General features: G+C 49.2%; 1 protein-coding gene across 4 annotated transcripts in view; it reads right to left on the bottom strand.

Moving 5' to 3' along the window:
- Positions 1-12,711, bottom strand: part of LOC124124729 (unconventional myosin-XVI-like) — a 201,040-nt gene that overhangs the window by 177,680 nt on the left and 10,649 nt on the right. For all 4 annotated transcript variants that reach the window (XM_046487972.2, XM_046487973.2, XM_046487971.2 and 1 more), the window contains one exon: positions 1,990-2,114. In XM_046487972.2, the coding sequence (XP_046343928.1) occupies positions 1,990-2,114 (125 nt within the window). The remainder of the gene's footprint in view (positions 1-1,989; positions 2,115-12,711) is intronic.

The following is a 12,711-nucleotide window of genomic DNA, read 5'->3' on the forward strand; positions in this document are numbered from 1 at the left end:
TCCACCTGTGGGAGGTAACAATACACTTTACCTGTGTGACAATACACTCTACCTGTGTGAGGTGACAATACACTCTACCTGTGTGACAATACACTCTACCTGAGTGACAATACACTCTACCTGAGTGACAATACACGCTACCTGTGTGAGATAACAATACACTCTACCTGTGTGAAGTATCGATACCCTCTACCTGTGTGAAGTATCGATACCCTCTACCTTTGTGAAGTAACCATACACTCTACCTGTGTGAAGTATCGATACACTCTACCTGTGTGAAGTGACAATACACTCTATCTGTGTGACAATACACTCTACCTGTGTGACAATACACTCTACCCTAAGTCACAATACACTCTACCTGTGTGAGGTGACAATACATTCTACCCTGTGTGAGGTGACAATACATTCTACATGTGTGAGGTGACAATACAATCTACCTGTGTGAGGTGAAAATACGCTCTACCTGTGTAACAATACACTCTACCTGCGTGAGATGACAATACACTCTACCCTGTGTGAGATGACAATACACTCTACCTGTGTGAGGTGACAATACAGTCTACCTGTTTGAGGTGACAATACACTCTACTTGTGTGACAATACACGCTACCTGTGTCACAATACACTCTACCTGTGTGACAATACGCTCTACCCTGTGTGAGATGACAATACTCTCTTCCTGTGTGACAATACGCTCTACCTGAGTGACAATACACTCTACCTGAGTGACAATACGCTCTACCCTGTGTGAGATGACAATACACTCTAACTGTGTGACAATACTCTCTTCCTGTGTGACAATATGCTGTACCTGTGTGACAATACACTCTACCTGTGTGAAGTAACAATACACTCTACCTGTGTGAGTTGACAATACACTCTACCTGTGTGACAATACGCTGTACCTTTGTGACAATACACTCTACCTGTGTGAAGTAACAATACACTCTACCTGTGTGAGTTGACAATACACTCTACCTGTGTGAGGTGACAATACGCTCTACCCTGTGTCACAATACACTCTACCCTGTGTGAGGTGACAATACACTCTACCTGTGTGAGGTGACAATACTCTCTACCCTGTGTGAGGTGACAATACGTTCTACCCTGTGTGAGGTGAATATACTCTCTACCCTGTGTGAGGTGACAATACCCTCTACCCTGTGTGAGGTGAATAAACTCTCTACCCTGTGTGAGGTGACAATACACTCTACCTGTGTGAGGTGGCAATACTCTCTACCTGTGTGAAGTAACAATATACTCTACCTGTGTGAAGTAACAATACACTCTACCTGTGTGAAGTAACAATATACTCTACCTGTGTGAAGTAACAATACACTCTACCTGGGTGAAGTAACAATACACTCTACCTGTGTGAAGTAACAATACACTCTACCTGTGTGAGGTAACAATATACTCTACCTGTGTGAAGTAACAATATACTCTACCTGTGTGAAGTAACAATACACTCTACCTGTGTGAAGTAACAATATACTCTACCTGTGTGAAGTAACAATACACTCTACCTGTGTGAAGTAACAATACGCTCTACCTGTGTGAGGTAACAATACGCTCTACCTGTGTGAAGTATCGATACCCTCTACCTGTGTGAAGTAACAATACACTCTACCTGTGTGAGGTAACAATACACTCTTCCTGTGTGAGATGAGAATATACCTACTCTATCAGTATATCTACTATACTGACATATGCAAGGTAAACATACACTGTACCTGTGTGTCTCCAGCGCTGACATCTGTATGTTGAATGTAAACCAGGAAGGAACGAACACAAGGAATGAACTTATGCACCTGATTATATTGATCAACACACCCAAACACACATGAATTCACAGTCCTTTGTACATCCTAATTTCCTTGTAGTGATATAAATAGATGTACAGGAAAGTGTTGTCTGATATACAGATCAATCCAGGTATGTTTGTGAAGTGGGAGTCTGTCCATATATAGCTGTCTCTCCACCTACCCAAGTGATGCCTCCCTCCGCCACTGCGTTGATGTCGTGTCCAGCATCAAGACCCTCCTGGACAGCAGCATGCAGCACCTGGCATCTCTCCCTGCGCAGCGACACCTGCTGGCTGGGCTTCAGACCTGACACATTCAAGTGAGAGAGTAAATGTCAGCCCTTGTCCCGACCAATGACAGACACTGGATCTCTTTGGTCCCCATCCGCTGGCAGACACTGGACCTCCCTTGTACCCACCCCTGACAGACACTGGACCTCCCTTGTACCCACCCCTGACAGACACTGCACCTCCCTTTTACCCACCCCTGACAGACACTGGACCTCCCTTGTACCCACCCCTGACAGACACTGGACCTCCCTTGTCCCCACCCCTGACAGACACTGGACCTCCCTTGTACCCACCCCTGACAGACACTGGACCTCCCTTGTACCCAACCCTGACAGACACTGGACCTCCCTTGTCCCCACACCATGACAGACACTGGACCTCCCTTGTACCCACCCCTGACAGACACTGGATCTCCCTTGTACCCACCCCTGACAGACACTGGACCTCCCTTGTCCCCACCCCTGACAGACACTGGACCTCCCTTGTCCCCACCCCTGACAGACACTGGACCTCCCTTGTACCCACCCCTGACAGACACTGGACCTCCCTTGTACCCACCCCTGACAGACACTGGATCTCCCTTGTACCCACCCCTGATAGACACTGGATCTCCCTTGTCCCCACAACCTGAAAGACACTGGATCTCCCTTGTCCCCACACCCTGACAGACAATGGATCTCATTGGTCCCCACCCCCTGGCAGACACTGGACCTCCCTTGTCCCCACACCCTGACAGACATTGGATCTCCTTCGTCCCCACCCCCTGACAGACACAGGATCTCCCTTGTCCCTACACCCTGACAGACACTGGACCTCCCTTGTCCCCACACCTGACAGACAATGGATCTCATTGGTCCCCACACCCTGGCAGAGACTGGATCTCCTTGGTACCCACACCCGGACAGACATTGGATCTCCTTGGTCCCCACACCCTGGCAGACACTGGATCTCCCTTGTACCCACCCCTGACAGACACTGGATCTCCCTTGTCCCCACACCCTGACAGACAATGGATCTCCCTTGTCCCCACACCATGACAGACACTGGATCTCCCTTGTCCCCACACCCTGACAGACAATGGATCTCCTTGGTCCCCACCCCTGACAGACACTGGATCTCCCTTGTACCCACCCCTGACAGACACTGGACCTCCCTTCTCCCCACACCCTGACAGACACTGGACCTCCCTTGTCCCCACACCCTGACAGACACTGGATCTCCCTTGTGCCCACCCCTGACAGACACTGGACCTCCCTTGTCCCCATCCCTGACAGACACTGGATCTCCCTTGTACCCACCCCCGACAGACACTGGACCTCCCTTGTACCCACCCCGGACAGACACTGGACCTCCCTTTTACCCACCCCTGACAGACACTGGACCTCCCTTGTACCCACCCCGGACAGACACTGGACCTCCCTTGTCCCCACACCCTGAAAGACACTGGACCTCCCTTGTCCCCACCCCTGACAGACACTGGATCTCCCTTGTACCCACCCCTGACAGACTCTGGATCTCCCTTGTACCCACCCCTGACAGACACTGGACCTCCCTTGTACCCACCCCTGACAGACACTGGACCTCCCTTGTACCCACCCCTGACAGACACTGGACCTCCCTTGTACCCACCCCTGACAGACACTGGACCTCCCTTGTCCCCACACCCTGACAGACACTGGACCTCCCTTGTCCCCACCCCTTACAGACACTGGATCTCCCTTGTCCCCACCCCTGACAGACACTGGATCTCCCTTGTACCCACCCCTGACAGACACTGGATCTCCCTTGTACCCACCCCTGACAGACACTGGACCTCCCTTGTACCCACCCCTGACAGACACTGGATCTCCCTTGTCCCCACCCCTGACAGACACTGGACCTCCCTTGTCCCCTCACCCTGACAGACACTGGACCTCCCTTGTCCCCACACCTGACAGACACTGGAGCTCCCTTGTACCCACCCCTGACAGACACTGGATCTCCCTTGTCGCCACCCCTGACAGACACTGGATCTCCCTTGTCCCCACACCCTGGCAGAGACTGGATCTCCTTGGTACCCACACCCGGACAGACATTGGATCTCCTTGGTCCCCACCCCCTGACAGACAATGGATCTCCTTGGTCCCCACCACTGGCAGACACTTGATCTCCTTGGTCCCCACACTCTGACAGACACTGGATCTCCTTGGTCCCCACCCCCTGACAGACACTGGATCTCCCTTGTCCCCACCCCTGACAGACACTGGATCTCCCTTGTACCCACCCCTGACAGACACTGGATCTCCCTTGTACCCACCCCTGACAGACACTGGACCTCCCTTGTACCCACCCCTGACAGACACTGGATCTCCCTTGTCCCCACCCCTGACAGACACTGGACCTCCCTTGTCCCCTCACCCTGACAGACACTGGACCTCCCTTGTCCCCACACCTGACAGACACTGGACCTCCCTTGTCCCCACCCCTGACAGACACTGGATCTCCCTTGTCCCCACCCCTGACAGACACTGGATCTCCCTTGTCCCCACACCCTGGCAGAGACTGGATCTCCTTGGTACCCACACCCGCACAGACATTGGATCTCCTTGGTCCCCACCCCCTGACAGACAATGGATCTCCTTGGTCCCCACCACTGGCAGACAGTGAATCTCCTTGGTCCCCACACCCTGACAGACATTGGATCACCTTGGTCCCCACACCCTGACAGACATTGGATCACCTTGGTCCCCACCACTGGCAGACACTTGATCTCCTTGGTCCCCACAGCCTGGTAGAGACTGGATCTCATTGGTCCCCACACCCTGACAGAGACTGGATCTCCCTGGTCCCCACACCCTGACAGACACTGGATCTCCTTGGTCCCCACCCGCTGGCAGACACTGGATCTCCTTGGTCCCCACCCCCTGACATACACTGGATCTCCTTGGTCCCCACACTCTGACAGATAATGGATCTCCTTGGTCCCCCACCCCTGGCAGACAGTGGATCTCCTTGGTCCCCACACCCTGACAGACACTGGATCTCCTTGGTCCCCACCCCTGGCAGACACTGGATCTCCTTGGTCCCCACCCCCTGACATACACTGGATCTCCTTGGTCCCCACCCCTGGCAGACACTGGATCTCCTTGGTCCCCACCCCCTGACAGACAATGGATCTCCTTGGTCCCCAACCCCTGACAGACACTGGATCTCCTGGGTCCCTACACCCTGACAGAGAATGGATCTCCTTGGTCCCCACACCCTGACAGCAACTGGACCACCCTTGTCCCAACCCCCGACAGACACTGGACAGCCCTTGTCCCCAACCCCGACAGACACTGGACCACCCTTGTCACCACGACCGACAGACACTAGACCGCAACTTGTCCCCAACCCCGACAAACACTGGACCACCCTTGTCACCACACCCGACAGACACTGGACCACTTTTGTCCCCATCCCCTGACAGACACTGAACCACCCTTGTCCCCACCCCCGTTAGACACTGGACCTTCCTTGTCTCGACCCCCGACAGACACTGGACTGCCCTTGTCCCCACCCCCGTTAAGCACTGGACCGCCCTTGTAACCACCCCCAACAGACAGTGGACCGCTTTTGTCCCCATCCCCAACAGACAGTGGACCTCCCTTGTCCCCACCCCTGACAGACACTGGACCTCCCTTGTCCCCACCCATGACAGACACTGGACCTCCCTTGTCCCCACCCCCGTTAGACACTGGACCTTCCTTGTCTCGACACCCGACAGACACTGGACTGCCCTTGTCCCCACCCCCGACAGACACTGGACTGCCCTTGTCCCCACCCCCGTCAAGCACTGGACCGCCCTTGTAACCACCCCCGACAGACACTGGACCGCTTTTGTCCCCACCCCCAACAGACAGTGGACCTCCCTTGTCCCAACCCCTGACAGACACTGGACCGCCCTTGTAACCACCCCCGACAGACACTGGACCGCTTTTGTCCCCACCCCCAAAAGACACTGGACCGCCCTTGTCCCCACCCATGACAGACACTGGACCGCCCTTGTTCCCACACCCTGACAGACACTGGACCGCCCTTGTCCAGACCCCCGACAGACACTAGACCGCCCTTGTCCCCACCCCCGACAGACACTGGACCACCCTTGTCCCCACCCCTGACAGACACTGGACCACCCTTGTCTCAACCCCCTGACAGACACTGGACCTCCCTTGTCCCCATCCCCTGACAGACACTGGACCACCCTTGTCCCCACCCCCTGACAGACACTGGACCTCCCTTGTCCCCATCCCCTTACAGACACTGAACCTCCCTTGTCCCCATCCCCTTACAGACACTGGACCTCCCTTGTCCCCACCCCCTTACAGACACTGGACCTCCCTTGTCCCCATCCCCTTACAGACACTGGTCCTCCCTTGTCCCCATCCCTTACAGACACTGGACCTCCCTTGTCCCCATCCCCTTACAGACACTGGACCTCCCTTGTCCCCATCCCCTTACAGACACTGGACCTTCCTTGTCCCCACCCCCTGACCGACACTGTTTACTTGTCACATCATTTCACTCCCTCTGATCAGTGTTGTGATCTTGGATGTGTTTACTTAGCATTTACTTCACACACTGTGGAATTCAGAAAGTTAAGAAATTGTAATATTTGTTCAGTTCATAAAATATTTACTTAAAGCACATTCAACTGACAACAGGAATACATGACTAATTTGTTGATTTAAGGTTTCCAATTTTGTTATCCAATTTGAACCCTTCAAATTAGTTCGTTGCCGGTTAGAAGCTGTTTGTAATGTTCTGAACTAAGGGAGGTAACTCTGAAGATACAATTGACTGTAGAGAACATAAAATCCTCTCAATACCAGGTCGTGCTGGTGGGGACAAGCAATATCACAAACATCAACAGATGCAGAGATCAACTTTCAACAATCCTACATATCTGACTCAGCTCACAAACAACACAAACTTATTATTTCAGTGAACAGAAGGAGCAACATGTATGCCTGTGTTACATGGCTCTCCATGTTCCTATAGTACTTCACCACCGTGTTACATGGCTCTCTATGTTCCTATAGTACTTCACCACCATGTTACATGGCTCTCTATGTTCCTATAGTACTTCACCACCGTGTTACATGGCTCCTCTCTATGTTCCTTTAGTACTTCACCACCGTGTTACATGGCTCTCTATGTTCCTATAGTACTTCACCACCGTGTTACATGGCTCTCTATGTTCCTATAGTACTTCACCACCGTGTAACATGGCTCTCTATGTTCCTATAGTACCTCACCACCATGTTACATGGCTCCTCTCTATGTTCCTATAGTACTTCACCACCGTGTTACATGGCTCCTCTCTATGTTCCTTTAGTACTTCACCACCATGTTACATGGCTCTCTATGTTCCTATAGTACTTCACCACCGTGTTACATGGCTCTCTATGTTCCTATAGTACTTCACCACCGTGTTACATGGCTCTCTATGTTCCTATAGTACTTCACCACCGTGTAACATGGCTCTCTATGTTCCTATAGTACCTCACCACCGTGTTACATGGCTCTCTATGTTCCTATAGTACTTCACCACCGTGTTACATGGCTCTCTATGTTCCTATAGTACTTCACCACCGTGTAACATGGCTCTCTATGTTCCTATAGTACCTCACCACCATGTTACATGGCTCCTCTCTATGTTCCTATAGTACTTCACCACCGTGTTACATGGCTCCTCTCTATGTTCCTTTAGTACTTCACCACCATGTTACATGGCTCTCTATGTTCCTATAGTACTTCACCACCGTGTTACATGGCTCTCTATGTTCCTATAGTACTTCACCACCGTGTTACATGGCTCTCTATGTTCCTATAGTACTTCACCACCGTGTAACATGGCTCTCTATGTTCCTATAGTACCTCACCACCGTGTTACATGGCTCTCTATGTTCCTATAGTACTTCACCACCGTGTTACATGGCTCTCTATGTTCCTATAGTACTTCACCACCGTGTTACATGGCTCTCTATGTTCCTTTAGTACCTCACCACCGTGTTACATGGCTCTCTATGTTCCTATAGTACTTCACCACCGTGTAACATGGCTCTCTATGTTCCTATAGTACTTCACCACGGTGTTACATGGCTCTCTATGTTCCTATAGTACCTCACCACCGTGTTACATGGCTCTCTATGTTCCTATAGTACCTCACCACCGTGTTACATGGCTCTCTATGTTCCTATAGTACTTCACCACCGTGTTACATGGCTCTCTATGTTCCTATAGTACTTCACCACCGTGTAACTTGGCTCTCTATGTTCCTACAGTACCTCACCACCGTGTTACATGGCTCTCTATGTGACTACAGTACCTCACCACCGTGTTACATGGCTCTCTATGTACCTATAGTACTTCACCACCGTGTAACTTGGCTCTCTATGTTCCTATAGTACTTCACCACCGTGTTACATGGCTCTCTATGTGACTACAGTACCTCACCACCGTGTTACATGGCTCTCTATGTACCTATAGTACTTCACCACCGTGTAACTTAGCTCTCTATGTACCTATAGTACTTCACCACCGTGTTACATGGCTCTCTATGTTCCTGTAGTACTTCACCACCATGTTACATGGCTCCTCTCTATGTTCCTATAGTACTTCACCACCGTGTTACATGGCTCCTCTCTATGTTCCTATAGTACTTCACCACCGTGTTACATGGCTCTCTATGTTCCTATAGTATTTCACCACCGTGTTACATGGCTCTCTATGTTCCTATAGTACTTCACCACCGTGTTACATGGCTCTCTATGTTCCTATAGTACTTCACCACCATGTTACATGGCTCTCTATGTTCCTATAGTACCTCACCACCGTGTTACATGGCTCCTCTCTATGTTCCTATAGTACCTCACCACCATGTTACATGGCTCTCTATGTTCCTATAGTACCTCACCACCGTGTTACATGGCTCTCTATGTTCCTATAGTACCTCACCACCGTGTTACATGGCTCTCTCTATGTTCCTATAGTACTTCACCACCGTGTTACATGGCTCTCTATGTTCCTATAGTACTTCACCACCGTGTTACATGGCTCTCTATGTTCCTACAGTACCTCACCACCGTGTTACATGGCTCTCTATGTTCCTTTAGTACTTCACCACCGTGTTACATGGCTCTCTATGTTCCTATAGTACTTCACCACCGTGTTACATGGCTCTCTATGTTCCTATAGTACTTCACCACCGTGTTACATGGCTCTCTATGTTCCTATAGTACTTCACCACCGTGTTACATGGCTCTCTATGTTCCTATAGTACTTCACCACCCTGTTACATGGCTCTCTATGTTCCTATAGTATCTCACCATCGTGTTACATGGCTCTCTATGTTCCTATAGTACCTCACCACCGTGTTACATGGCTCTCTATGTACCTATAGTACTTCACCACCGTGTAACTTGGCTCTCTATGTTCCTATAGTACTTCACCACCGTGTTACATGGCTCTCTATGTGACTACAGTACCTCACCACCGTGTTACATGGCTCTCTATGTACCTATAGTACTTCACCACCGTGTAACTTAGCTCTCTATGTACCTATAGTACTTCACCACCGTGTTACATGGCTCTCTATGTTCCTGTAGTACTTCACCACCATGTTACATGGCTCCTCTCTATGTTCCTATAGTACTTCACCACCGTGTTACATGGCTCCTCTCTATGTTCCTATAGTACTTCACCACCGTGTTACATGGCTCTCTATGTTCCTATAGTATTTCACCACCGTGTTACATGGCTCTCTATGTTCCTATAGTACTTCACCACCGTGTTACATGGCTCTCTATGTTCCTATAGTACTTCACCACCATGTTACATGGCTCTCTATGTTCCTATAGTACCTCACCACCGTGTTACATGGCTCCTCTCTATGTTCCTATAGTACCTCACCACCATGTTACATGGCTCTCTATGTTCCTATAGTACCTCACCACCGTGTTACATGGCTCTCTATGTTCCTATAGTACCTCACCACCGTGTTACATGGCTCTCTCTATGTTCCTATAGTACTTCACCACCGTGTTACATGGCTCTCTATGTTCCTATAGTACTTCACCACCGTGTTACATGGCTCTCTATGTTCCTACAGTACCTCACCACCGTGTTACATGGCTCTCTATGTTCCTTTAGTACTTCACCACCGTGTTACATGGCTCTCTATGTTCCTATAGTACTTCACCACCGTGTTACATGGCTCTCTATGTTCCTATAGTACTTCACCACCCTGTTACATGGCTCTCTATGTTCCTATAGTATCTCACCATCGTGTTACATGGCTCTCTATGTTCCTATAGTATCTCACCATCGTGTTACATGGCTCTCTATGTTCCTATAGTACTTCACCACCGTGTTACATGGCTCTCTATGTTCCTATAGTACTTCACCACCCTGTTACATGGCTCTCTATGTTCCTATAGTATCTCACCATCGTGTTACAAGGCTCTCTATGTTCCTATAGTATCTCACCATCGTGTTACATGGCTCTCTATGTTCCTATAGTACTTCACCACCGTGTTACATGGCTCTCTATGTTCCTATAGTACTTCACCACCCTGTTACATGGCTCTCTATGTTCCTATAGTATCTCACCATCGTGTTACATGGCTCGCTATGTTCCTATAGTATCTCACCATCGTGTTACATGGCTCTCTATGTTCCTATAGTACTTCACCACCGTGTTACATGGCTCTCTATGTTCCTATAGTACTTCACCACCCTGTTACATGGCTCTCTATGTTCCTATAGTATCTCACCATCGTGTTACATGGCTCTCTATGTTCCTATAGTATCTCACCATCGTGTTACATGGCTCTCTATGTTCCTATAGTACTTCACCACCGTGTTACATGGCTCTCTATGTTCCTATAGTACTTCACCACCGTGTTACATGGCTCTCTATGTTCCTTTAGTACTTCACCACCATGTTACATGGCTCCTCTCTATGTTCCTATAGTACCTCACCACCGTGTTACATGGCTCTCTATGTTCCTATAGTACTTCACCACCCTGTTACATGGCTCTCTATGTTCCTATAGTACCTCACCACCATGTTACATGGCTCCTCTCTATGTTCCTATAGTACCTCACCACCGTGTTACATGGCTCTCTATGTTCCTATAGTACTTCACCACCGTGTTACATGGCTCTCTATGTTCCTTTAGTACTTCACCACCGTGTTACATGGCTCTCTATGTTCCTATAGTACTTCACCACCATGTTACATGGCTCTCTATGTTCCTATAGTACTTCACCACCGTGTTACATGGCTCTCTATGTTCCTATAGTACTTCACCACCGTGTTACATGGCTCTCCATGTTCCTATAGTACTTCACCATCGTGTTACATGGCTCTCTATGTTCCTATAGTACTTCACCACCGTGTTACATGGCTCTCTATGTTCCTTTAGTACTTCACCACCGTGTTACATGGCTCTCTATGTTCCTTTAGTACTTCACCATCGTGTTACATGGCTCCTCTCTATGTTCCTATAGTACTTCACCATCGTGTTACATGGCTCTCTATGTTCCTTTAGTATCTCACCATCGTGTTACATGGCTCTCTATGTTCCTATAGTACCTCACCACCATGTTACATGGCTCTCTATGTTCCTTTAGTACTTCACCACCGTGTTACATGGCTCTCTATGTTCCTATAGTACCTCACCACCATGTTACATGGCTCCTCTCTATGTTCCTATAGTACTTCACCACCGTGTTACATGGCTCTCTATGTTCCTTTAGTACTTCACCACCGTGTTACATGGCTCTCTATGTTCCTATAGTACTTCACCACTGTGTTACATGGCTCTCTATGTTCCTTTAGTACTTCACCACCGTGTTACATGGCTCTCTATGTTCCTATAGTACTTCACCACCGTGTTACATGGCTCTCTATGTTCCTTTAGTACTTCACCACCGTGTTACATGGCTCTCTATGTTCCTATAGTACTTCACCACCGTGTTACATGGCTCTCTATGTTCCTATAGTACTTCACCACCGTGTTACATGGCTCTCTATGTTCCTATAGTAATTCACCACTGTGTTACATGGCTCTCTATGTTCCTATAGAACCTCACCATCGTGTTACATGGCTCTCTATGTTCCTATAGTACTTCACCACCGTGTTACATGGCTCTCTATGTTCCTATAGTACCTCACCACCGTGTTACATGGCTCTCTATGTTCCTATAGTACCTCACCACCGTGTTACATGGCTCTCTATGTTCCTATAGTACCTCACCACCGTGTTACATGGCTCTCTATGTTCCTATTGTACTTCAGCACCGTGTTACATGGCTCTCTATGTTCCTTTAGTACTTCACAACGGTGTTACATGGCTCTCTATGTTCCTATAGTACTTCAACACCATGTTACATGGCTCTCTATGTTCCTTTAGTACTTCACCACGGTGTTACATGGCTCTCTATGTTCCTATAGTACTTCACCACCGTGTTACATGGCTCTCTATGTTCCTATAGTACCTCACCACCGTGTTACATGGCTCTCTATGTTCCTATAGTACTTCACCACCGTGTTACATGGCTCTCTATGTTCCTATAGTACTTCACCA

Source organism: Haliotis rufescens, unplaced genomic scaffold, assembly GCF_023055435.1.
Source record: "Haliotis rufescens isolate VD_foot unplaced genomic scaffold, xgHalRufe1.0.p SCAF_113, whole genome shotgun sequence".
Taxonomy (NCBI): domain Eukaryota; kingdom Metazoa; phylum Mollusca; class Gastropoda; order Lepetellida; family Haliotidae; genus Haliotis; species Haliotis rufescens.